This window comes from Castanea sativa, chromosome 9 (assembly GCF_040712315.1).
Source record: "Castanea sativa cultivar Marrone di Chiusa Pesio chromosome 9, ASM4071231v1".
NCBI lineage: Eukaryota > Viridiplantae > Streptophyta > Magnoliopsida > Fagales > Fagaceae > Castanea > Castanea sativa.
The window spans coordinates 19387750-19414431 of NC_134021.1; the positions used below are offsets into that span (position 1 = coordinate 19387750).

Consider the following 26682-nt stretch of genomic DNA (forward strand, 5'->3'; position numbering starts at 1 on the left):
GCGAGGTGATTGCTGCTTTGCAGAAAAAATTCCTATACTAGATTCTGTTTCAACCCTTGAAACTTTGGCAGCTAGGCGAGCGATTCAATTTGTTCAAGAACTTGGTCTTCGTAAGTCCATCTTTGAGGGCGACTCTGAGTCTTCTATTAATGCTATTAGTAATGGATTATTATTACATTCGTCTTGTGGTCATATTATTAAGGACATTCTGTTGCCTGCTAGCTCCCTTCAATACTTTTCTTTCTCTCATATTTGTAGGCAAGGTAATGCTTTAGCTGATGCCTTTGCCAAGAGAGTAAAATTTTTTTTTTTCCATTGTTGATTTGGATGGAGCCTATTCCACTAGATCTTTATAATTATTATTTGCTAGATTTTTTATCTTTTGAATAAAGTGGCCTTCTTGGCCTGTTTCTCGATATATATATATATATATATATATATATATACATTTTACAATATTTTTACAAATGGCTAATGTGGCTATACTATTTTTCAAATAGTTATTATAAGTAAAAATGTGATATTAGTGATATACCCATATTAGAATTAGTAAGAATTTGCCACATTAGTAATTTGTAAAAGTGGTATGAAAATTTTTCTAAAATAGTTTATTAACAAACACACGAAAGGCACACATTAACTGGATCCTATTTTATTTAGCCTTTAACTTTTATTTACAATACTTTTAACAACAACAAAAAAAATTAGATAAGTTGATGCTCATACATGTCTCTATTAATAGAGGTTATGTGTGTCTGCCTATATTTAATAAGTTGAAAACTTCTATAATTATTTGGCATTAGGATACAAATTGGGATTGTGTCCAGTGCATTAATTACACTGAACATGTTAGAATGCAAACAAACGTCCAAAACTGGACACTTATCAAATGTCATATTTGGCTTTAGAACTGTTTTATGAGATACCTCTCCTTGTGCCTCAGTGAATATCTTTGTAAAATCAAAGATAGCCTATTGGGCACTGCCCACTATTTCAAATTAGTAAGGCTCAAGGGCCCAAGGGTTCATCCCTTCCTTTCTTTGCTAGCATGAGCATAACAACTCCAATCAATTGGTGTGAACTGGATACTTCTTCGGAAACAGTACTTGATGCTTAAAAGGGTACCCGAAGTTGTGCCAAACTTTGTTAGCTACCGCCTACCATCATCTTCATGCCCAGCACATGCTTTGCTTTGACCAAAGGTGCCTCCCAACTTGGGGTGGCAAAATCAACCCAAACCCAGAGATTATAGATTTGAAGATTGCTTTTGAGTTAATAACGAATTGAAGCTAGATTTTATGATCACCTTGACCAGGAAAGTAAGCTATTTTGGAAACAAAACCAACTAAGCTTCCATATAATGAACCCAAAATGAATGATACTTAGAGTAATTCTTAATTTGACGAGTAATGACTAACGACTGAAGCTAGCCTCAAGTTGCATATATGATTTGATGTGGAAGCATCGGAACTCTGAATCTTGAATAACAGTTTACTCATTCTGCTCACAAATTATTTATTAAAAAATATATATAGAAGATGAACAACAACAAAGTGACAAATTTATCAAAGAACTACACCAAAAGTCACTGGATAGAGATGAGAGATCAACTTGGATATTCATGAACTTTCCTTCTCTTTTCTTTTTGAGCTACTTGGGTAAAAGCTGTTACAAATTACAAGTTAAGAATGATTTTACGTCAACTAAAAAGAACCACATACAAAATAATAGTGCAGAGTTTATTCATTACGTTTATGAGTATACAAAATACAGATAATAGATTAGAATTCCAAAAATCTGAAAACGAAGAACCATACAAGAAAACTAATTGGAAATTATAAAAATTGTAAGCAATAATTATTAATTATAACTCATAATTCGTATAAAATGAAATTCTAGAATTAAAAATTAAAAATTGCAAGTAGAAACGCTGCCAGAGCCAGTCTACCATGTCTAGCGACAGTACGAAATAAATAAAATTCTTTAATCCAAAACAATAATAATAATAATAATAATAATAATAATAAAAATAAAAATTACCGATGGAACAGAATAATAGGAACAAAAAATGTAAACAGGGAAAGTAGTAGTACTTACTAAGAAGTATAGGAATTATTATAACTTTGTCTTATACTGGCAGGATTGATCTCCCATAGTACGATTGGAGGTATAGACAGTGAAATCACAGGACGAGGTCGAAACAGCGTGAAACTTAAAACCCAACATGTTGACTTTTCCAGGAAGTCTGACGTAGGTGTTGAGTGGCACCACACCAGATTTCACATCGGAGTATATATCGGAGTTGGAAAGCAAACGGTCTGCCAAGAGAGTGAGCGAGACGTTCATGGCTTTGGTCTCGCCGGCGGAGATTTTATCGGCGGGAAGGGGGACTTCGCCGACGACCTGGCCTCGGTAGTTGAGAAAGGCGGAGGAGTTGGAGTACTTGAAACCGGCCTTGTTTGGGTTCTTGACGGAGAGATCGACATCGATAGTGAGGTTGAGGTACACCTTGAATTTGGTTATGTCGAAAGAGACATCGAGGTCTTTGACGCTCATGCTGTCGAAGGACATCACGGGACGCTTGGGCTTGAAGACAGTGAATAATAATATGAGTATGAGGATTACTGTGGCAATGATGATACAGATTGTTGTGCCTATACAGCAACAAGTCCTGTTTCTGCTGCGATTCGCTTTCTCGACCTCCATCTTTTTGGATGAATACACTGTCTGTCGATTCTGTTTGTGGCTACTTTAGTTTCGAATGACTCCTAATATAAATAATAAAAAGGTTTGCTTTATAATTTGTGATTTTAAGATTTGCTTCATAATTAATTAATTAATTACTTAAATGAATTGACTGGAAATTGAATGAAAGAAAGTTCGATTTACCAACATGGCCTGGTTGCTAAGATAGGGGAGTAACAAGTGTCAGCAATTCGGCAAAAATTGTTATGTATTTTCGAAACTCGTAGAAATGGTGATTCTTTGTCACATTTATGATGGGCAGTAGCGGTTCTAGAAATTTTTGTTAGGGTGGTCACTAAATAAAATTAATAAGAGACAATTTCAATATATTAACATCACAAAGAAAAATATACAAATACATAAAATATTACCAGTTTTTGTATTAACAATGAGAATAAGAAAAAAAATAAACTAATAAAAGATAAAGTACAAATTGAAAACTAATATGAGAATAATAAAGTAACCACAATAATTTCATAACAAATTTTATGCAACAAGTTGTTAGCCTGTTATTGGTAGGTAAAACATGTAGATATTCAACCCGAATTAGAATTAGTAATAGCTTACCATATAGGATTTATTGTAAAATGTTGTGAATGTAGCATTACTCTTATATTTATAGAACTCAAATTCTTATGAGTCTCAAGTAAAAGTGATCAACATTTTTATTAGGTAATTAAAATATGTTAATTTAGTAAATAATATATTTTTTTAAAGTATATATATACAATATTTTCAAGTCGCAGAACATGTTAATTTTTTTTTTTTTTTTTTTGACAAGTGAGGACCACCCTCACCTATAAGTAGAGCCGCCAGTGATATCTGTGTTGGTCATGCCTGAAAAGCCACATTGATCACCCTGTACCCATTTTTCTTTAACCAAAAAGAAAAGAAAAGAAGGTTCCATTTGGATGCTGGTTGGAGAATATGAATAACAGGGCTCACAGTCCAGTAAGGTGTTAGGGGAAGTGGGGACCAGTGAACCATGCTTAATTAAAAGAGCCCACATTAGCATTCAATGGTTGCCGCCTTTGAATAGAAAATTATTAGGTACTCCTATAATACTATAAATGCATACTCTTTCTCTCATATAAATGGTAGATCTTACTATAAATTTAATTAGTGAGACCCGCCATTCATATGAGAGGAGGGAATACGCATTTATGGTACTCTGGGAGTACATAATAATTTCTCCCTTTGAAGGCCGCGTGTGCTAAGAAAGATACATCTTTTTCTGCGGTACTAGATTAATGGCTTATTTTTGGGTAATTATCTTCTTCTTCTTCTTCTTCTTTTTAGGAAGAATTATTTGGTAAATCTTAACTTGATGTTGATCAACTTTAAAAATTATATACTTATATAATAAAAATTAGGTTTAAAAGCCGTGAAAAGTATCTATATATATATATAATAACCATTTGTCCTTCTAATAAAAGAAACTTTTTTTTTTTTTGGTTATAAAAGAAAAGTTTCATTTTTTCCAAAAAAAAAAATTCTTTTTTCTTTCTATTCATATGACCATTTTTTTATTCCATTTTTTATGGGATTTATGAGATAGAAACAAACAAATTGATTAGAAATCTTAATTCCAATTGGATTTAAATTCCATATCAAATGAAACTCTACCTAAGTTTTGTCTATATATATATATATATATACATCTTTTTTTAAGTGAAGTTTATTCTAATATGTGAATGACTAAATCTCATGACAAGTTCGCATTCTTTCTTCATTATTATTTTTTCATTTTGTTTAAGCTATTTTTCTTTAACTTCAAAAAAATTAATAAAAACTTCTCACATACATTTTAACCAAATTCAAAATATTAAACTTTTGTACTCATTTATTCTCTTCTACAATAATTGGTTTAGGTTTTAATTACATACTAACACTTTCATCTCTCAAAGCTAGGGGTGTTCATGGTGCGGTGCGGTGCGGTTTTGGGCCAATTTTAGCACTGCACCTTATTTTTGTGGTCACATATGCGGTGCGGTGTGGTGCAATGCGGTTTAAAGTTTAGCCAAAATCATAACCGCACTGCACCTTATTTTTGCAGTCACATATGTGGTGCGGTGTATAAGATGCGGTTTGAATGATTTGAAGTTGGTATATTTTTCAAATTTTGGGTTTTTTCTATCCAATCCAAAACTAATTTGTCCCTTTGTTTTGGTCTAAATTTTAAACTATTGAGACAGCTTTTCTTTATTTTAGGCTGGCTTTCCTAATCAACACTTGCTAGGGTTATCAAACTTTTTTTTTTTTTGAAAACTAGGGTTATTAAACTATTAATAATATATTTAATATTAAAAATAATTAAATATATTAATATATAGAGAGGGTGCAGTGCGATTTATGCGATTTTCTTATTATAAAACCGCAAACCGCAAACCGCACTGCAATATATAGAGAGGGTGCAGTGCATTATTACTTGCGGTGTGGTGCGGTTATGCCATTTTGCAGGCGGTTTTTGCGGTTTGGTAAACACCCCTACTCAAAGCGATAGAGAAAACAAACAGGTTTATTCTTTGTTCTTTTTCTAAATTAATATCTTAATGTATAATTTGTGTTAATTTCTTCATTTAAATTATGAATAAATTTGATTATATTCTTTATATTGAATGCAAATCATTGTTTATAGGTTTTTTATTGTGTTATATGCTTCAGGAAAAAAAAAAGAGTTTATATAAATTTGGCAACAAAGCTAAATAGGTAAGTCTAAGAAATATTTATAAGCACTCCATTTGTTTCTATGTAAATATAGTTTTTCATGTTTTCCAGTATTTGGAAGTATTAAAAAAAATGAATCAAAAGAAAAATATCTTTGGTTAACATAAAAAATATGACTTATTTTTAGAGATTGTTTTCCACTTTTTTTTTTTTTTAAAACAACTCTATCTCACAGCAAGCTAAATAAGAGAAGTTAAATTTTTTTTTTTTTTAACTCATTTCAGGTTACTATCAAACATTGAAAAATGAGATAGTTTTATAGAAAACATGTTTTTGAAAATGACTCATTTTCTAGAAAATATTATTGCCAAAACAAACAGAGCGTAATAATAGTTTTATCAGTAACTTTTCATTAACATGATTTAAAAAAAAAATGAATAGAGAGAGAATTTATTAACGTGATTTAAACTCTACTAAAACTTTTTAAAATGATTGGTTTAAAAAAAATTTCAAAGTAATTTTCTAATTATTAACTACTTTGCGCTAACTTCTACCTACCAAAACCCACAATTGAAATACTAATCTATATGAAATACCACTTCCAGATATTAATATCTTAGCAATTATATATTATACGCTGACTTTTTTTTTTTCAAAAGAAACATCTCTCTCTCTCTCCCTGCAAAATAAAGGGATTATAATAAGAATTAGCTAGACAGGAGTAAGACTACACCACCTCTTTTGTACAATAAATGTTAAATTCAAGTAATTTTTCATGTATATACACACGATATACAAAAGGGATTATAACAATAATTAACTAGATAAGTGTAAGACTACACCACACCTTTTCTACAATAAATGTTAAATTCAAATCATTTTTCATGCATATACACACACATGTAACATGCAACGCACATTACTTAAACTTGGTAAAGTGAAATTCACTCAAGTTTCAATGTTTTCTTTCATGCTTTCAAAGGCAAAAATTAAATTCTCATATGAGTCTCTTTACTTCAAATTTTTAAATGTTTAATAATTTAGATTGTTCTTAATTATTGAATTGAGGTTTCTAATTAAGCATGATTTTAATTATTGTTTTTGGATAGTTTTTAACTATTAAATTCAATGGTTTTCCATTTAAATATATGTGATTAATTGAGTCTTAAAGTTCAATGTATTATTGAAAATCATTATATATATATATATATATTTGGTACCTCAACTATCTTCCATTCAATTATATGTATATGTGTGTGTGTGTCTATATACACACACACATGTTATGATACCTTAGTCTCACACAACATGCATTCATTATGAAACTTAAAAGTAAAATATTCATTTTTTTATTATTTATTTTAAGTAAATTAATTAAATAATTATTTACATATGAATTTTGATTAAGCCATGCATCGCACGGGCATAATGCTAGTAAAAATAATTTGTCTACTCGCAAGTTATGCTGATATGCCTTAACATTTACGATGTGATATATAATATGAATATTATAATAAGCAAAAACTATATCAAAATTATTTTTTTTCAAATGCTTTTATTCCTCTTTTTTTTTTTTTTTGAGAAACAAATGCTTTTATTCTTAACAAAAAATATATATATATATATATATGCATTTTTATATTCCTTACTCTACATGTGAACTTAAAAAAATTTCTAGGAAAAATAAAAGAAAAAATGTTTGTTTTCGGAAAATAATTTTTTTTTAACTAATAAAGAAATTTACTTAGTTATGTCTTTCATGAACATGTGCTCTAAATACTGCTAAAATAAATGAGTTATACATGGCAAAACATATTGAATGTTAGAAGACAAAATGAGACATTGTGGGTTCCAGTTAGCTCAACGGGTAAAGTCTCTGATGATTGTATAAGAGATCTAGGGTTCAATCACCACCTACACTAAAAACTGATTGGTGTCTTGATCTGATGATAAAGAGCTATCATCAGGAGCGGACACCATAGGTTGAAACTCTCTAAAAAATATGAGACATTAATACTTTAAAAGAGTGTCAATAATTTTTTTTAATATAAAGAGGGTCATTAACACTTTTATGATTTTATGAATATATGCTTTAAATACTAGTAAAATTAATGAGTTATATATGGTTTAAAAAAATATTAATGCTATAGACACAAATTACCCATTGGCTACTTTGTAATTATAGGCTACTCCAATGATACCTAACATTCAATCAACATTAAAGTTTTGAAGTAGTAATGGGTATGATGATTTTAACCTTCTCTCATAGAATTTGGACAATTGGAGAAGGAAAATGTAGAGAGATTGATGAGGGTTTAAGCTCTAGGACTTATAAGTTCTCGCTAACTCTTCATATGGAAATTGAGTGTGTAAAATCGTGAGAAATGAGATCTTAAATAGTGAAGGTGAGGGTTGGAACAACACAAAAAATAACAAAATTCTCTTAGGTTCAGGGTTCTCACAATTTCACTAGTAGAGAGAGAGAGAGAGAGAGGTGAACTCTCTATGCAACCACTTTTCAAATTCGAGCCCATACAATAGTTTGCCTGATGCTCCTACTTATCGTTTAAATTAACTAATTATTGCGATGAAATGGGCTTTTGCTCTTTTCGCGAAAAAAAAAATCGGCGTGTTGCCCCCTTTCCCAAACTAATTAGGAAAATGCCCTTCTTTTAAAACTCAATTTTCTTAAAATCGAGTTAAGTCCTATAGCGGCGTTTTAAAGAACTTATAGTGACATTTTAAGGAGCCTATAATGGCGTTTTGGAACTCGATCTCCATGAAATCGAGTTATAGGAAAAAAAAAAAAAAAACTTGCATGGAACTCAAGTTCATGGAGCTCGAGTTCCAAAACGCCACTTTAGGTCCTTAAAACGCTACTATAGGCTCCTTAAAATGCTGCTATAGGACTCCAGAATATTTTTTTTTTTTGAAACTCGATTTTAAGAAAATCAAGTTTCAAAAAAAGAGCATTTTCCTAATTAGTTTGGGAAAGGAGGCAATGCGTTGATTTTTTTTCGCAAAAAGGGCAATAGCCCATTTTCCCCAATTATTGCACAAATATTTTTTTGTGAGAAATAATTATTGAACAAATGTTAAAAGTGCAAGAAAAAATAAAATTCAAATTAATTGACCTATGTATATGTTTAATTAAACACTTACTTAGATTGTGGATGGACGTTACCATATCCCTAAGCTATTACTTGAATACCATTAGACATTACAGTCTACAGATTAGTATTACATTATAGGAATGCTTATAGATGAATAAATGTAACGTCTATTTCTCCTAGACATTTTTTTTTTCTTTTTACAAAACTTCTAAGTATTGCGAACCCTTTAAAATTCGAAGGGAACGTGAGCTTGCGTGCAAGATATTCCTTACTTTTAAGTTTTAAAGTGAATCATGATTTAGAATATTAGATTTAGGGGCATCAATATATGCTATGTAGTTCAGCTGTCTAATTCTAATTGCTTGCTTTTTTGGATGAGTGGAACCATGGACTGGAGTGCAAGACCTTGCGAGCACGGGTCTTACAATTAACTAATCAATAATCACAAACCATCAAGATCACGAGCATCCAAAGAAGTAAGATACACAAGCAGCGATTATCTCAACATACAGTATTAGATGTAGACGTGAAGTTAAGAGTTTCAAAATTCGTTTATGGGCAAGGATTTGCTAGAATTTTTTTTTTCCAAATACCATTAAATATTAAAAAATTTAGTTAGTTATCACGTTTCAAAACAATGTTGTAAACTAGCATCTCGAGTGTCTAAAACTCGAGTTCCAAGATAAAACTCAAGTTTTTAAGTCTCGATTTGGAAGTGGTGGGGCGTGGAACTCGAGTTTCACTTCTTCTCCCCCGCATTCTTCTGAGTACCCAGTGTTCTTCTTCGTGCATATCTGACCCAACGTTCTTCTTCTTCCTCACGTCCAATCGGAGCTCCAACGTTCTTCCTCTGTTCTTCATCTCTTCGTCAGATCATTCTTCTATTTGTCAACGTTCTTCGTCTCTTCATTAGATCGTTCCTCTGTTCGTCAGCGTTCTTCGTCTCTTCCTCGCTTCTGTTCGTTCTTCCTCGTTGCTAAAGACCAGATCGTCCACCCAGTCGTAGAAGTTCAGATCGTTCACCAGCGTTCTTCTCCAACCAGATCGCCCACCCAACACCAGATCATCTTCTTCGACGCTGCAGATCTCCAACCCGTCTTCTTCGGCGCTACATTCTTCTTCAGGTTTGTTTTTCTTCAAGTCCGACAAAAATCGAGTCTTATAGACTCGAGATCAGAACTCAAGTTTAAAAGCCTCGATTTTTGTCATTGATCTCGAGTTTTAAAAACTCAAGATGCTAGTTTCCAAAATTCTTTCCAACGTATGTTAACTTATTATATTTTTTTCCATCACTATGCTAATCTGCAAAATCCCTCGGATTTGCTGCAACCATTGCAGCAATTCCAACGTAATGGTGATGTGTCAAGCCATTAAATAGACAGCTATCCGGAAATTTCTCTTTTAAATGCTTTGAGATTTGTGCAATGTGGCAAGTTAGAGCATTCTCATTGGCAATTATAAATGGTATATGTAAGGAAAATTTAGTATAAAGGCACAGAAAGAGTCTGGCTGCCGAACTTGTGAAACCTTACAATTGCAAAATTTTTTGCAATTGTGCTACAATGCGATCCTAAATGTAGGATGACACTGTAGCACTTTACTAAAAATTATAATATATTTTAATTGATAAAGTGGAAGAGAGATGGGGGAGAAGAAAGAAAGAGAGTTGTATTGGAATATATTATATTATTTTAGTAGGTAATATATATTATTTTAATGAGTAGAATAGGAAGATAAAAGTTGGGATGTTGAGTGTATTGTAAAATAGTATGGTATAATTGATAAAGTAGCTTTTTTGGAATGGTAAAATAGAATAGCATAGCATTTTCCACTGTGAATGCTCTTATTTCCGCAGATTCCACTTTTACTTTATTAGATTTGGTCTCCACCTTTGATTTTCTTTAAAACAAAATAAATACAATGATTTATGCATGAATTGCTGCAACTAAGGTTGCAACAAATCCTTCCCATTCATTTAAATATGTAAAAGAGTTTTAAAATTCAGTGATATTGTTTGGTCTACTTTAAAACTGAAATACTAACATCATGGTTTGGATAACCTCTTTTTCACTGTAACTCTTGAATTAATAAATAAATAAAATTAGCTTAGTTTGTAGGTTCTTAACATGCATGTCATTTGACAATAATTTAACCTTACTTTTTCTTCTTCTTTTTTTTAGATTCTACATTGACCAAAAATTACAATTTAATGGACTGCACAATTTGAGAAAAGTTTGAAGGTAAATCACATATTTTAAAATTTTAAATCACACCTTGACCTTGTACTTTCTCAAAAGGTTCAATTTGAACTATGAACTCATTTATGGTGATATTATTCATGGAAAATGGTCAAATAAAACATGTTGGGTAGTATATTGAGACTTGTAGGATCTCACAATTTTACACTTAAAAGGACCATTCTAAATGCATAGCCCCCTTTTTTTTGTCACAATGTGGCCTCATTAAGGATTTGTAATTACTATAAATAATTTAATAGAGAAAGAGTTTGAAACTTGGACGTCTCTGTTAAAAATATCAAAAAGTGTTAGTTGAGTTATAAGACTTTTAATGTTAAGAGAGTAGGTTTGACTTAAGACTTTTAATGTTAAGAGAGTAGGTTTGACTTGTCAATGTTTGGGCTTTTACTCCAACAACACTTGGTGAGTAGGATTGTGGGGATCTAAAAGGCTAAGTCCCACATCACCTAGGCAAAGATACATGTTACGTCTTATATGGAGGCCTTAGACTCTAATTGGTATAAGGCATTTAAAATTTTTGAAGGGTGAAGTTGTGTTACTAAGGCAAGGTGAGATGAGAGAGAACCAAATATTAGTGGGAGGTCTTATGCCTTATACGAAAGCCTTGAACTTTAATTGGTATGAGGCATTTTAAAACCTTTAGATAAGATTGTGTCACTTCCAAAGAGAAAAACAATATCATCTCAATGATGAGTTAGGGCATGACAAGACATATCATCTCATTTCCTTAAACTGATACATGCAATGACAAGTTTCTAAAAGTTTGTTAACTGAGTCTTAAAAGTTCAATATGTTCCGTTTAATTTTATTTTGAACACAAGCTAAGTACAAACTCATTATCAAACCAAATTACATGTTTTAATTTGATTAATTTTCGTGTCAAACAAGCTCGAGCTTGTTCACGAGCTATTTAAATAATTTATTATTTTTTCTCATATACAATGGGCACTATTATTTTCAATCTTGACCCCCTCGCATACATATGTTAATCATTAATAATAAAATTATAGTTGATATAATATGACTTAATTAAATAGAATAGTTTTTGCTTAAGAATTAATAAAAAATTATAGTTGAGATTATATAATTTCAGTTAATTAAATAGAATTTTTTTTCTTAAAAATTAATAAAAATTAGATTAATCACCTTGTATTGTTAAAATTATATAAAATTATTTATATTACCAATAAACTAAAAAAATTATTTGATATCTTATGAATTTATTTACAAACTTATAGAATGTGATCTTAAGTTTATATAAGAATATTTTAAACATTTATACATACAAATATATACTATTATGTATGTTTTAATTGAGACTTAGGTTTGTGAGTTTGTTCATGATCATATTATTATATTTAAGCTTCACTCGTTCCACAATCAATATAAGTTTTGACAAGATACTCAAAGAGGTTATACTACCCTTGTTTCTCGAAAGAAAAAAAAGAAAAAGAAAAAAGAGATTAGTTTTAATTATAAACAATTTTGTTTTGTTTGTTGTTTTAAAGCTAAAGTCGAACGGTTACATTTACTGCCACGTAGCTTTGTTTGATGCTAGTCACGTGCCAACGCAATCGCGCGCAGGTCAGAAATCGGAAGAGAAAGAGACCAAGAGAAATATATTGTGGCTTTTGGAAAACCTAGCTCTCACTCTCCAAGCCAAGGTACTCTCTTTCTCTGTCTGTGTGTGTGATTTTGATTTTGATTTTGATTTTGCTTTTGCTTTTGCTTTTAAGTTTTGGGTTTAGCTCTGTTGAATTATTAGTCAGGTTCTCAACAATGAGCAGCTCCGCCAAAAACAATGGCACCAATGCAGGAGCAGGAGGAGGTTTCATGTCCAAACTGGATCACTTCCTCTACAGCGGGGACAAGAAGCACGTCGCGGCTGGCATTGCTGTCTTTACTGTCATCTTTGGCGTCCCTTGGTACTTCATGAACCGAGGTTTGTACTTCTTTCTTTTCTACCACTGTGTTTTGATTTGGCAACAAAAATAAATAAAATCATTGTTTGGTTGCTGTGAAAATTGCTGGATAGTTAGGGATTAGGGAAATATATGGAAAGCGTGACTCTTATTACATCTCCTATTTTTCATTTAATTAGGACTGCTTTATATTGGATTGAGAATTTCACTACTCTATAGTGGATTAGGTTTTAGAGTCTGTACTCGGGGAAATTGTGATATTTACCCAATAAATATTATTGATGCAATATGAACTCAATGATTCACATTTTGTTGCCACTTAGAAATTGTGTCTCAATAAAGAAGAAAAAAGTTATAAGATCGATGCTATCTATGTTAGTTATTACTCTCAACTGTTGTGCAAATTGTCTACATTTGATTAATTATCTTTGACAACTGACAAGTACTCTTTCCCTAATTATATTTATGGCTGGAAAAATATGCACAGAATAAAAAATATAAAAATAGTTTAGTGTTTCATTGCCGGGAGATGGGTACATTAGATTAGACTCAACAAGAATTTTTTTTTTTTTAACTTTAAAATGAAACAACAGAAGCACACGTTCCAATCTAATACTAGTCTGCACTTTTTAAATTTGATGTTAGTTAACCTGATTTGCATTCATTACCTTTGTTTCTCTGCTTATGTTTTAGCCTGCCACTATAGACAAAGATGTTTCTTTATTCCAACATATAATTGCTACTTGCTTTCTAGTAAAATGTAACAACCTTGAGTGCTGGTAAGTGGTAACTGCAACCAGTGAGATGCCTTCCTTTGTTTAGTATCTCATATACTTGAGAATTCCTAACATACTAAGCAGTGAGATGTTCATATACATTTGAATCTTATGTTCGCTTATGCACTAGTAAATTCCTTTGTTATTGAGAATTTAAGCCAAATGGGCTGTTGTGGAACTCAAACAAATGTTGAGTATTTATTATTGTTGATTAGACTAACATATTGTCCCAAAGTTCTTGTAGATTTTTGCATTTGATTGTAATCTCTTTCTCCTAGACCATTCCTTTTGCTCTCATTGAGCTTTTGGCTCTTATATGCGACTAGGTTGCTATATAATACAGATGCTATGTATGACATAGTCTGATCCATCCATGCATGCTCCATATGGCTTAGTGTGATTTGGCTAACGCAATAAGGGTTCATCAATCATCGTCTGCTTCAGACTCTCAAAGGCTCTCTGACACTCTTCCAATCAATGCAATGCCATTATCTTCTGAACATCCTTTAAAAGCTTTTTGAATTTAGCAATCCTCTTCTAGAAATTTATGAAAAATCTTCAGTTATAATTCATGAGCTCTAAAATTGATCTTAGCCACTCTTTGATGGCTATAGTGCCGGTCCAATATCATAGGAATTGGATCTCCTTCTGTCCAAGGAGCATTTCTTGTTTGTTATACTGATGGAGGAATCATAACATGGTTAAAGAAAGGATATTCTCTTTGGAAGCTTAAGGATAAGGCAAAGCCCAAGAATAAGTGTCCGTGGTAGTTAATTAAGTTTTAATATTTTATTTGGTTATTCTTAAGTCAAGGGTATTTTAGTAATTTTACAAGTTTTAGGTATGGGCCATAGTTATAGGCCATAGGTTTTATTAATGAGTTTTATTTAATATGGGTCTTTATGTATGGGCTTTGGTTTAATTTAGTAGGGTTAAATAGTAGTCCTTGTACTATTAGGAATCCTAATACTACTAGTACAAGTAAGAGTCTTTATATATATATAGGGTGTTCAATGTATTGAAGGAGTAGAATGAGTTGATTAATAAAATTGAGTGTTTTGAGCAATAGGCACGTTGGCCTTTGTTGTGTCTTTCTCTTTCTCTCTTTTCTTTATTTTCTCTCTTTCTTTCTAGGGTTACTGTTCACGGTGCTGTTCACACAGCCCTTAAACAGCCCTAGCTTCTCTCTAGTGCTTCTTCTTTCCTACCCTAAATCCACCACAACTAAAAGTAGACAAATCCCTAATTTGTCCTGCATCATATACAAAGGTGAATCTTCCCTTAATACCTTAAAAATGGTCCAGTGGTGGCTACATGGCCATTTAATGGGATAGTTGTAGCCCACTATCAGTGAATCACCAATGGTCCAGTGGTGGCTGCATGGCCATTTAATGGGATAGTTGTAGCCCACAATCAGTAAATCACCAATGGTCCAAGTATAGATAGAGTAGCTTTCTTTATGGAAGATACCAGCATTAGAGGATGCTAGCAGTCCGTTGTACAGGTAATAACATTATTGACCACCAAGGGTGAGTGGTCCAATGGTAAAGTCTTCCAATATGGTCTGGTTGGGGCCAACATCCTGAGTTTGAATCTTTGTGGGGTTGAGGTTAAAGCATTAAGCTATGCCTGAAACCCCCCCCCCCCCCCCCCCTCTGAGGGAGCTCATTTGTACTCCAATCCCCTATCCCCCTAACTAGGCTTCTTAGGCTTTGGTTCCTCAGCGTGTAGATGCTGCTATGATCACGCCTAGGCAAGATCTTCTACAAACTGGTTGCTTCCCTTACCCAATTTTCTTGAGCCAAAAGAAAAATAATAATAACATTACTATATAAGCAAGCGTTGACTTCCCTGTGGCTGCAAATTGTCACTATCACAGATTGCCTCCTTTCAAATTGCAATGTTTTGGTCCAGTGTTTGTCAATTGCCTTAAACCATCTTTTAGTCTATACAATTAACAATTACTTATTGACTTTTTACTTTGGACTATGGTTGTTATGTGTTGCGCACATTTTTGAATCAGTATGAATTGTGTTATGCAATTTTGTTTACCTCTTTAATAATTGCTAAGAAGAAAAATCAATCCTTTATACTAATGTATAAAAAATTGGGAATTTGAGGTTGTTAAGGTTTAGGAGGTTTTGTGGATCTAGGGTTTAGAATTGTCAAAAAAAGGCCAGGGCTCAAAATTTGAGAGGGTTTGATGAGTTTTTTTTTGGCTATATGATAAAGAAGAATATGGAGTTTTAAGATTTTTGATCAATAAGAGGAAGGACTTGAATCGGGGTTCTAAGAAAGAAGGAAAATCTAGAAATTTATAGTGTTCAAGGGCTATATGAATATTATCTGTGAACAATACCACAAGAAGAATAAAGGAAAGAGAGAGGGGAAAGGGAGGGGGAAAAAAGAACAATTAGGCCAACGTGTCTCAATACTCACTAAATATTTTTATTAATCAGCTACATCTTTTTTTTTTTTCCGAATACATTGAACATAAATATGTATAATAACTCTTTCTTGTAGTATTAGGATTCCTAATTTGACTAGTAAACTGAAAAACCTAATAAGGTAGTAATAACTAATTAAAAACTAATTTGGACTCAAAGAAAATAAAATCTAAGATACCTAGGACGTCCTATAAAATTTTAGACTCAACCAAATTATCAAAATACCCTTAATTTGCAGAGATTGCAAGAATTACTGTTTTATCCTTGAATACAAAATTGACCAAATTTTATTAAATAAAAACCCAACTTGTACTTTTAGGATCACGTGACTTTTACTTCAATTGGATTTTATACGTAGATCCCATAAAATAAAATCTTGAATAGACAATTTATGTAGTAGCAAATTAATTTGCCATGACTGCATCATATACATTCTTCTTATTGAAATTATTGAAGCGATATTCTATGGCAGTAATAAGTGTCAGGCTCCGAATATTATCTAGGACCTATTTCAATTTGCTATTTGTAATTCAGAAGTATTGGAAGCTTGTATTGGTGGCCTCTTTTTTAGTGTTTCATGTAATGCAGTCATGCATGCATTATAACCTGCATTGCTTATATGAAAATTAATGAGACTATAGTCATGTTAGTGTTTCTTACGGTTGGTTACACTTATTGGCCCAAATTATCTTGTTTTACCACGTGAAAGTATCTTTGACAAATGGAGGTTATAGGTGAACTTGGACTTGGTTTGGTTTTAGTGATCCTTGAGGATTGGACAATTGGTTGGTGGGTGCTCTACATGCATGTTGATTTATTATTCCATTTCTACTGTTCCTGCCCTAGTGCTGCTGTCATTTATCTGCTATATCTAATAAAATTGCCATCCCATTTTTAGGATCAAAACATCAGTCCCATCAAGATTACTTGGAAAAGGCTGATAAAGCACGGAGTGAAAGACTTTCTTCAGGTTCATCTTCTGCCAAATGATTTTTGAGAGCTTTCTGTTGATCTGGGGTGGCTTCCAGCTAGCATTTTGACAGATTTTGATGATAAATCTATTTGGGGTTGTGTTTCTCTTTCAGCCTTATGTGCAGAATGGCTTCTGTTAGTCCTTGTAGAACTCCCAATTTGGGATGAATTTTTGTTTCTTATCAATCCCCCCTCCCCTACAAAAAAATAAGTCAACTCAGATCAGAGCTCAAAATTGTTTGGAGATTAAAAAAAAAAAAAAAAATCTGAAAAGGCAGCCCTTTTGCTGCTTAAATTCAAAATTGTATTGCTATTAATTTGGTTTGATTTGCAAGTTGTAATGTGCAGTAGTCGCATGAACTAAGGGATAATGTTTGACTTGTAGGTCAAACGATATTGACATCTAGACGCTGCTTCTTTTTCTAGCCATCAAAGATCTCTCTGTGTTTTATGCTTATTGGTGCAGTACTGCAGACCTCTTTTCCAGATTTCTAACCCCCCCCCCCCCCCCCCCTCCTCTCCCTTTTTCTTTGCATAAAGGGCATAATTGCCTTTTTGCTGATCTGAGCCTGTGTTGCGTGTTTCTCTTTCATCTCAACTCAATCATCTATCAAAATGAATAGACTAGTCTAGGACACCATCCAAATAAAAACACTTTTTAGGATAAAATCACCAAAACAGGCTAGCCACTTGGGTGGGTAGAATTTCTTATGAGACGGTTTAAAAGATATTTCTCTCAAAATATTTGTGGGTTTCCCATGTTGAAAGAGAAATGTCTCATGACAAGATATATTCTCTCCGGGTGAATTACTCATTTCTTAATCTAAAATTTGGTGGTTATCAAAAAGGTGGGACATATATCAAAAAACACTTTGCATTGCGATTGATTCATTCCATATTCAGCCAAGCAATCCGCCATATGATCAGCCTTGTAAAATATATGTTTAAGTGAGACTTGTCATGTTTTCTTCCGTATTAAATAACTATAGGCTATAATCCACACTTTAGTCGGCCATGACTAGGGGTAGGTCATGACTAGGGGGTAAGTAGAAGTGTTAACTATTACCACATTTTATTTCTTTACAAGGTTGCATATGGATTAAAAATGTTGAAAATTTCACGAGTGAGCGGCTAAAAGATTAAATGGTCAAGTCACATTGAATAACAATAGCATGAATAAATGTGACATTAATGAGGCGGAACTAATAAACCTAAACTTTTATATTAAGTAGTGTCATATAAGTTAATATCAATCTCTCAAAAAAAAAAAAATATAAGCTAATATTAATGGGCTCATATTTAAATAATTTCAATATGTACAACATGTCTTGTATCCTTATGCCCTTAGCCTCTTGACTGAAGTTAAAATGAAAATTACAATATAATGGAGTTTTTAATAAATTTCTTGTACTTTATAGTAACAAAGGTTCTACGAGAATGATTATATTTAAATTTATTAGAGATTTTAATAATAAAGTCTCATTTAGAAAGAAAAAAAAATTATGAAGATAACTTCAAATTATAATATTTGAAAAGAGAACAACAAAACCATCCAATGGTGCAATATGATGGCGAAACCTTGATTTTAAACTATTACCAGTCAGGTCAGCAATCCTTGCACAATGAAGTTAAAGAAAGTATTTATACATGGCATATATTTTGAATAACTATTAATAAAAAAAAAATCAGCTAAGTAGTTTAAAGAAAAGAATATAACTAATTTAATTAAAATTATTTAGTATTATAGCTGATTTTATTAGGTTTAAATTAACATAGTTTATCATTATTTGGTTGGACAAAATTTAATTACAAAATTAGTTGTAGCCTAAGGGTACAACCTTACTCAATAAAATAATCATAATTATATTTTTTGAAAATTTAACTATTAAATTACATGTTTGTGGGGGGAAAATGGTCAAAACACGCATTTGGGCCTTGGGCCTTATTTGGTGGTGTGAGCCTGTTCAAGCAGAGCCTTTGAGGCCCACAAGTCAGCTCTTGCTAGAAAGGTTGATGAGGTTGTCCAAGGAGAGGCATCTCCTCGGCTAAGTCAAGTGAAGATCATATAACACGTCATTATGTTTGGGGAAAGGATTCTGGAAGGCTTGGTGGGTAAATGTATATTCCATACAGTTATAGAGAGAAAGAACGTATGAGAAATATCAAGGGAAAAGACTGTTTCCACCGCATTAAAGACCCTGCACCTACTTCTCTGGCTGCATTAATGGAGAAATGACATTTGAACAGTAATGTACAACTTTCCAGCTATTGTTTGAAGACTTCAAGAAGGTGATGGATGGGACAAGTATCTAATTGGATGATCTGTGCTACACGTGGAAGATGAAAGGGAGAAGAAAATGGATATAAGAGAAAAAAAGGCATTAGGAAAGGGGGATCGGAGAAGAAAAAAGAGAGAGAGAGATAGAGAAAGCATGGTACACATTATCTTTAATTTTAATCTTTTGTTTAAAGAAAGAAAGGCAATACAAGTGATCCTTGGATTACATTGGAGGAGAATTTCTGTTATTTTCATCCATTGATTGCGTAGGTAGTGGCGATTTAGCCTACCTATCTATTGACCAATATCCATAAAACCTAGGTTTCAAGCTCACGCTCTACAAATTTTATTGTATAAGGCTCTTTGGGCCTGAGTCCATCTAGTGATTGGACCGGGTACAAATTGTGCACTTACAATTGGCGCCGTCTGTGGGAAATCTTGAGTTTAAAGAATTGGAACACTATGGCAGGCTCAGATCCGCATCAAGCAGAGTCTCTAGGGTCCCAGCATGAGGATCATTTCCAACATCTTGAACGTGAAAGGGATCAAGAGGGTAGTGTACATACGGTGCGGACCAGCGGAAGTCGTTTTTGTGGTGGAAGCAAAGTCCCCCATGAGGATGATGCGAAGGCCATACAAAAGGAGATTGATCACCTTAAGAAGAAGTTACGCCGTGCGAGACGGAGGCGGACACCATCTCTTTCTGATCCTTCTTCTGAGGGCTCCCAAGGTAGTAGTTACAGGCCAAGGTCCAGGACTCCTCCTAGCGAAACTTTATCGTATGAGAAAGACGATCTTCCTGGTCGTAGGGATAAAAAGTCTTCCTCCAGGGACTTGGGGAATGATGCTATGAGCAGGGCGTTGCACCAAATCTCTAAGTCACCTTTCTCACGCAAGATCGAAAAGGGAAGACTTCCACGACAGTTCACTCAGCCCACACTCACCATTTATAATGGCAGAACAGACCCAGTGGAGCACGTGAGTCATTTCAATCAGAGGAAGTCGGTACATTCTAAGAATGAAACCTTAATGTGCAAAATCTTCCCCTCTAGCTTGGGACTCGTTGCGATGAGATGGTTTAACGGCCTAAAGGCGGGTTCTATTGATTCCTTCATGGAGCTCACTAGGGCTTTTGGGTCTCGATTCATTACATGCAGTAGAGTTCATCGGCCTTTGAACTCATTGTTGTCCATAACCATGAAGGAAGGAGAGACCTTGAAAACATATTCTGATAGATACTGGGAGATTTTTAATGAAATTTATGACGATTTTGATGAAGTGGCGATCAACACTTTCAAAGTGGGTCTCCCAACTGATCACGACTTAAGGAAATCTCTTACCAAAAAGCCTGTAAGGAGTGTACGTCGGCTCATGGATCGTATTGATGAGTACAAACGGGTCAAAGAAGATTAGCAGCAGGGCAAAGGGAAGGCGAAAGTTATCCCTCAAGAGAGGAGGGATTTCAGGTCGAATAGATACAATAACAATAGGCCGAGGAGAGATTTCGCTGGGCAATCGGGTTCAGCCACTCCTCAGGCTGTCAACACCGTATTCCGAGAACCGGTACATCAGTTGCTAGAGAAGATCCGGAAGGAACCATACTTCAAATGACCCAAAAAAATGGCTGGGGACCCTACGAAGCGAAATCAGAATCTCATTTGTCAATATCATCAAGACGTAGGTCATACCACTGAGAACTGTCAGACACTATGGAACCATCTGGAGCAGTTGGTTAGTGAAGGAAAGTTGAAGCAATTTTTGTATTAGCCCAATGGACAAGGAAGCCATTCAGGTTCGATTAATCAGAGGAACAACTCGTCCTGGCCTCCCTTGGGAACGATTAATATCATTTTCGCTGCTCCTGATAGGACTGGCTCCTGCCCTACTAGGGTGATGTCTGTGTCACATATTCTCGCCGAGGAGTCTGGCTCAAGGCCGAAGAGAATTAAAGGGGGTACTCCACCTATTTTGGGCTTCTCGGATGAAGCTAAGGTTGGGACCATTCAACCGCATGACAATGCTCTAGTAGTTACACTGAGGATAGGGGCTATGATGTGAAAAGAGTGATGGTTGATCAGGGTAGTGGTGCTGATATTATGTACCCTGATTTGTTTAAGGGGCTTAATTTAAAGCTTGAAGATCTTACGGCTTATGATTCACCACTAATAAGTTTTGAAGGAAAGACCGTTATACCAAAGGGACAAATTCGCTTGCTTGTGCAGTCAGGTCCGGAAACAGTTGATGTGAATTTCATTGTGGTTGACTCTTATTCCCCATACACTGCCATCGTCGCAAGGCCTTGGCTGCATGCTCTAGGTGTTGTTTCCTCAACTCTACATGTCAAGGTGAAGTTCCCATCAGGGAAACTAATTGAAGAAATTCTTGGGAGCCAATCAGTAGCAAGACAATGCATATCGGCTGCAATACTGCATTAGGCTGAACTAGGATCCTCGGTCTCGGCTACAGAGGATTTATAGTAATTAACGTCTTTAGATGTGCCCAATGTGGTGACAACAGAGGAAGCAACATGTGAAGATTTAGAAAGGTTTCTTATAGATGATGACCTTGAAAAATTCTTTCAAGTTGGTGTTTGGCTACCACATCAGGAGAAGATAGAATTGGTTATGTTTTTGAAGAACAATGTGGACGTATTTGCCTGGGATCCTTATGAGGCCCCTAGGGTTGATCCAAACTTCATTTGCCATCATTTGAACGTCAATCCTACCGTTGTCCCGAGAAGGCAACCACATCGGCATTCTTCTAAAGAACATGCCGAGGCTGTCAAGGAAGAGGTGCTCAAGCTTAAAAGGGTTGGGGCAATTAAAGAATTTTTTTATCCAGAATGGTTGGCGCACACAGTGGTGGTGAAGAAAAAGAACGGGAGGTGGAGAGTGTGTGTGGACTTCACTGATCTAAACAATGCTTGTCCTAAGGATTCATTTCTGATGCCTCGCATAGATCAGTTGGTGGATACTACGGTCGGACATCCTCGGATGAGTTTTTTGGATGCTTTCCAAGGCTATCACCAAATACCTTTGGCCCAGGGTGATCAGGAGAAGACAGCCTTCATTACTCCTACGGGGAATTACCATTATAAGGTGATACCTTTTGGTTTGAAAAACGCAGGGGCTACCTATCAAAGGATGATGACCAGGATGTTCAAGTCGCAGCTGGGAAAGACTATTGAAGTGCATGTGGATGACATGGTGGTGAAAAGTAAGGTGGTGCCTATGCATGTGAAAGATTTGGATGATACCTTCCAAACGCTTAGGAAGTACAAATTGCGCCTTAACGCCTCTAAATGCTCTTTTGGCGTAGGCTCTGGTAAATTCCTAGGCTACATGGTGACTCATAGAGGAATAGACAAGTTAGGGCAATTAACAGCTTGCAACCTCCTCGGAATCCAAAGGAAGTTCAGAAGCTAACGGGGATGACTGCTGCTCTCAACAGGTTCATTTCTTGATCCGCTGATAGGTGTAGACCTTTCTTCCAGTTGCTGAATAAGTGGAAGGGATTCGAATGGATCGAGGAGTGTGTCTTAGCTTTTCAACAACTTAAAGATACCTTTCTCGACCACCAATCATGTCTCGGCCAGAGGAAGATGAAATCCTGTTTGCGTATATAGCTGTCGCCATCCATGCCGTCAGTTTGGTTTTGATACGGGATGATAGTGGGGTGCAGAGACCAGTTTACTATATGAGTAAATCTTTTCATGAAGCTAAGGTGCGTTATTTACCGTTGGAAAAAGCAATTCTGGCCATAGTGCATGCTACGCGCAAACTTCCTCACTATTTTCAATCCCACACAGTTGTTATTTTGACTCAGCTCCCTCTCAAATCGGTATTGCGAAGTGTTGACTACTCAAGGAGGATAGCAAAATGGGGAACTATCCTGGGGGCTTTCGATATTAAATATATGCCTCGCACCTCTGTCAAGGGCCAGGTCCTTGCTGATTTGGTGGCAGAATTCGCGGAACCTTCATTAGGAGAAAGTGTAAAGGGGTTGCACATGGATGGAAAATCAGTTGGCATGATTTCGTGCAAGGAACTTCCAATTTGGAAAGTGTATGTGGATGGGGTTGCAAATTAGAGAGGATCTGGTGTGGGGCTAGTTTTGGTATTCCCTGAAGGAATTACTTTTGAAAAATCGTTGAGATTGGGATTCTCGGCCACTAATAATGAGGCTGAGTATGAAGCTCTACTTGCTGGAATGGGTATGGTTTAGAAAATGGGCGAAAAATCAGTCCAAATGTTCTCGAATTCTCAATTAGTCGTGGGCCAAGTGGTAGGGACATTAGAGGCTAGGGATCCAAGAATGCAAGAATATTTGACCCAAGTCAGGTGTTTACAATACAAACTTGACTCTTTTACCTTGATGCATATATCTAGGAGTGGGAATACACATGCTGATTCATTAGTCACACTTGCAACATCTTCGGCTCAAGGTTTGCCCCGAGTCATTCTTGTTGAAGATTTAATGAAACTTGCTCAGACGTTTGTTGATGTCGTCCATATTCATCAAGTTAGGTTTAGACCTAGTTGGATGGACCCTATAGTATCCTTTCTTAAGAGCGATGTTCTGCCCGAGGAGAGATCTGAGGCAGATAAAGTTCGCAGAAAGGCACCTCAATTTTGGTTGTCCAAGGATCAGAAGCTGTATAAACGCTCCTTTTTTGGGTCATACTTGCTGTGTGTACACCCTGAAGCAACAGAGTCACTTTTGGAGGAATTGCACGAAGGGATTTGTGGAAGTCATACGAAAGGAAGGTCTTTAGCTTATAAAGCTCTGACCCAGGGATATTGGTGGCCCAATATGCAAAGAGAGGCTCAGGATTACGCGAGAAAATGTGACCAATGCCAAATATTTGCTCCTAACATCCATCAACCCGGTGGTGTACTTAATCCTTTGTCTAGTCCTTGGCCGTTCGCTCAATGGGGATTGGACATAGTAGGGCCTTTCCCAAAGGCTGTGGGAAATAAAAGTTGGTTGCTCGTAGGAACCGATTACTTTACCAAGTGGGTTGAAGCTGTGTCTTTGTCAAACATTAGAGATGTGGATGCAAAGAAGTTTGATTGGAAGAACATTATTACTAGGTTTGGGATACCTCATACTCTTATTTCAGATAATGGCCTGCAGTTTGATAGTAAGATATTCAGAAAATACTGTTGTGACCTAGGTATCACGAATAGATACTCCATTCTAGCTTATCCGCAGGGTAATAGGCAGGCCGAGGCAGTTAATAAGGTTATAGTAAGTGGACTCAAAAAGAGGCTAGATGATGCAAAGGGAAGATGGGTGGAAGAATTGCCACATGTTATGTGGACATATCGAACTACTCCGCGAAGATCCACAAGAGAGACGCCCTTCTCCATGACTTATGAGGCCGAGGCCGTAATCCCTTTGGAAATTGGGTTTCCGACGTTGAAGACAAGCTCCTTCATCCCAAGCAATAATGATGGTTTGCTAGAAAAAAGCCTGGATCTAGTTGAGGAACGGCGAGAGACCGTCATGATTCAGCTAGCTTATTATCAGCATAAGCTCAAACGAGGGTATGATACTCACGTGAAGTTAAGGCCACTCGCACCTGGAGACTTAGTCTTGAGGAAAGTTTTGGGTAATGCCAAGAACCCAGCGTGGGGAAAGCTAGGACCATACCGAATCACTTCTATAGCGAGCGTAGGGGCATATCGTCTAGCAGACTTAGATGAAAAAGTTGTAAAACGTCCTTGGAATGTAAATAACCTACAAAGGTACTACAATTAATAAAAGGCACTTTTGCTATTTTTGTTCTATTATCATTGTGCTGTGTCTCAATTCATTATTTCATAAGTATCAAACAGAAACTTAATCATGCTTGACTCCTCGAACCACATACCTCATAAAAATTGATATATTATTAAGTGTTAAACAAAACCTCGGTTACGTCTGGTCCTCGGATCATCTACTTTGGAGAAATTAACATTTCACTTCGTTTTTATAAGTGTCAAACAGAAACTTGGCCATGCTTGGCTCCTTGGACCACATACCTCGTGAAAATTGATATATTATTAAGTGTTAAACAGAACCTCAGTTACGTCTGGTCCTCAGATCATCTACTTTGGGGAAATTAACACTTCAGTTCATTTTCATAAGTATCAAACAGAAACTTGGTCATGCTTGGCTCCTCGGACCACATACCTCATGAAAATTGATATATTATTAAGTGTTAAACAGAACCTCAATTACGTCTGGTCTTCGAATCATCTACTTTGGATAAATTAACACTTCAGTTCGTTTTCATAAGTATCAAACAGAAACTTGGTCATCCTTGGCTACTCGGGCCACATACCTCGTGGAAATTGATATATTATTAAGTGTTAAACAGAACCTCAGTTACGTCTGGTCCTCGGATCATCTACTTTGGGGAAATTAACATTTCAATTCGTTTTCATAAGTATCAAACAGAAACTTGGTCACGCTTGACTCCTCGGACCACATACCTCGTGAAAATTGCTATATTATTAAGTGTTAAACAGAACCTCAGTTACGTCTGGTCCTCGAATCGTCTACTTTTGGGTAATTAGCATTTTAGTTCATTTTCATAAGTATCAAACAGAAACTTAGTCATGCTTGGCTCCTCGGACCACATACCTCGTGAAAGTTGATATATTATTAAGTGTTAAACAAAACCTCAGTTACGTCTGGTCTTCGGATCATCTACTTTGGGGAAATTAACATTTCAGTTCGTTTTCATAAGTATCAAACAGAAACTTGGTCATGCTTGGCTCCTCGGAAAACATACCTCGTGGAAATTAATATTTTATTAAGTGTTAAATAGAACTTTTGTTATGCTTGGTCCTCGGGTCATCTACTTTGGGAAATTAACATTTTAGTTTATCCTCCTATATATTAGACATGAATTTGGATATGCTTGGATTCTTAGGCCAAATTAAACATCAAATCAAGTCTTAAACTGTATTTCTCTTGTTTTAAGTTCAGATATATTCATATATATTTAACTGTATGCTGTTTCACTTCGGATATTACGGTTTCAATACATAGTTTATCTGCTGATGATTTAAGTTGATAAAGTGAGCGAAGTTTCATGTCGGAATACTAGTATTGACTGAGGCACTATAAGGATTTCCCTGTACGTGGGAATATTAAGTCAATCGTGCTATGCATGTAAGGTGTATTAAGGTAAAAGATATAAATATTTTAGTAAAGGCAATTGTTAATAAATTAAAGAGCAATCTTTTGAATTTTACATTGGAAATGAAGTTCTAAAAAGGATCAAAATAAAAATCCTAAAACAAAAAAAAGTTACATAAAGAAAAAAGTCCTAGATGGCCTATGCCTTGAGTTTAAGTGGAGGGTCTTGGTTGGACTTCTTTGCAGCCTTTTTCACTTTGTCCTCCTCCCCTGTCTACTTAGGCTCACCTTCGGATGAGGCTTGGACTTGTTTTCCTTTGTCCTTTGCCACTGGTGCAGGAGCATTTGGCTCAGCATGCTCGCTTGGGCGCTT

General features: G+C 35.1%; 2 protein-coding genes across 4 annotated transcripts; one reads left to right on the forward strand and one right to left on the reverse strand.

Moving 5' to 3' along the window:
- Window positions 1–1466: 1466 nt before the first annotated feature.
- LOC142610023 (late embryogenesis abundant protein At1g64065-like) lies at window positions 1467–2770 on the reverse strand. The gene is made up of 2 exons (XM_075781739.1): window positions 2098–2770; window positions 1467–1665 (listed from the first exon to the last, which is right to left on the reverse strand). Exon 1 carries the CDS (start codon window positions 2704–2706, stop codon window positions 2116–2118), a length of 591 nt encoding a protein of 196 aa, XP_075637854.1. The 5' UTR covers window positions 2707–2770; the 3' UTR covers window positions 1467–1665; window positions 2098–2115.
- Window positions 2771–12309: 9539 nt separating this feature from the next.
- On the forward strand, window positions 12310–17334 carry LOC142611241 (uncharacterized). 3 transcript variants are annotated; one of them, XM_075783298.1, is made up of 3 exons: window positions 12310–12447; window positions 12549–12725; window positions 16827–17334. In XM_075783298.1, the coding sequence occupies exons 2-3, from the start codon at window positions 12563–12565 to the stop codon at window positions 16916–16918; spliced, it is 255 nt and encodes an 84-aa protein (XP_075639413.1). In that variant the 5' UTR covers window positions 12310–12447; window positions 12549–12562; the 3' UTR covers window positions 16919–17334. The 3 variants fall into 3 exon arrangements, with proteins under 3 accessions (XP_075639413.1, XP_075639414.1, XP_075639412.1); XM_075783299.1 differs by having other exon boundaries at window positions 12324–12447; window positions 12553–12725; XM_075783297.1 differs by lacking the exon at window positions 12310–12447 and having other exon boundaries at window positions 12459–12725.
- The last annotated feature ends 9348 nt before the right edge of the window (window positions 17335–26682 follow it).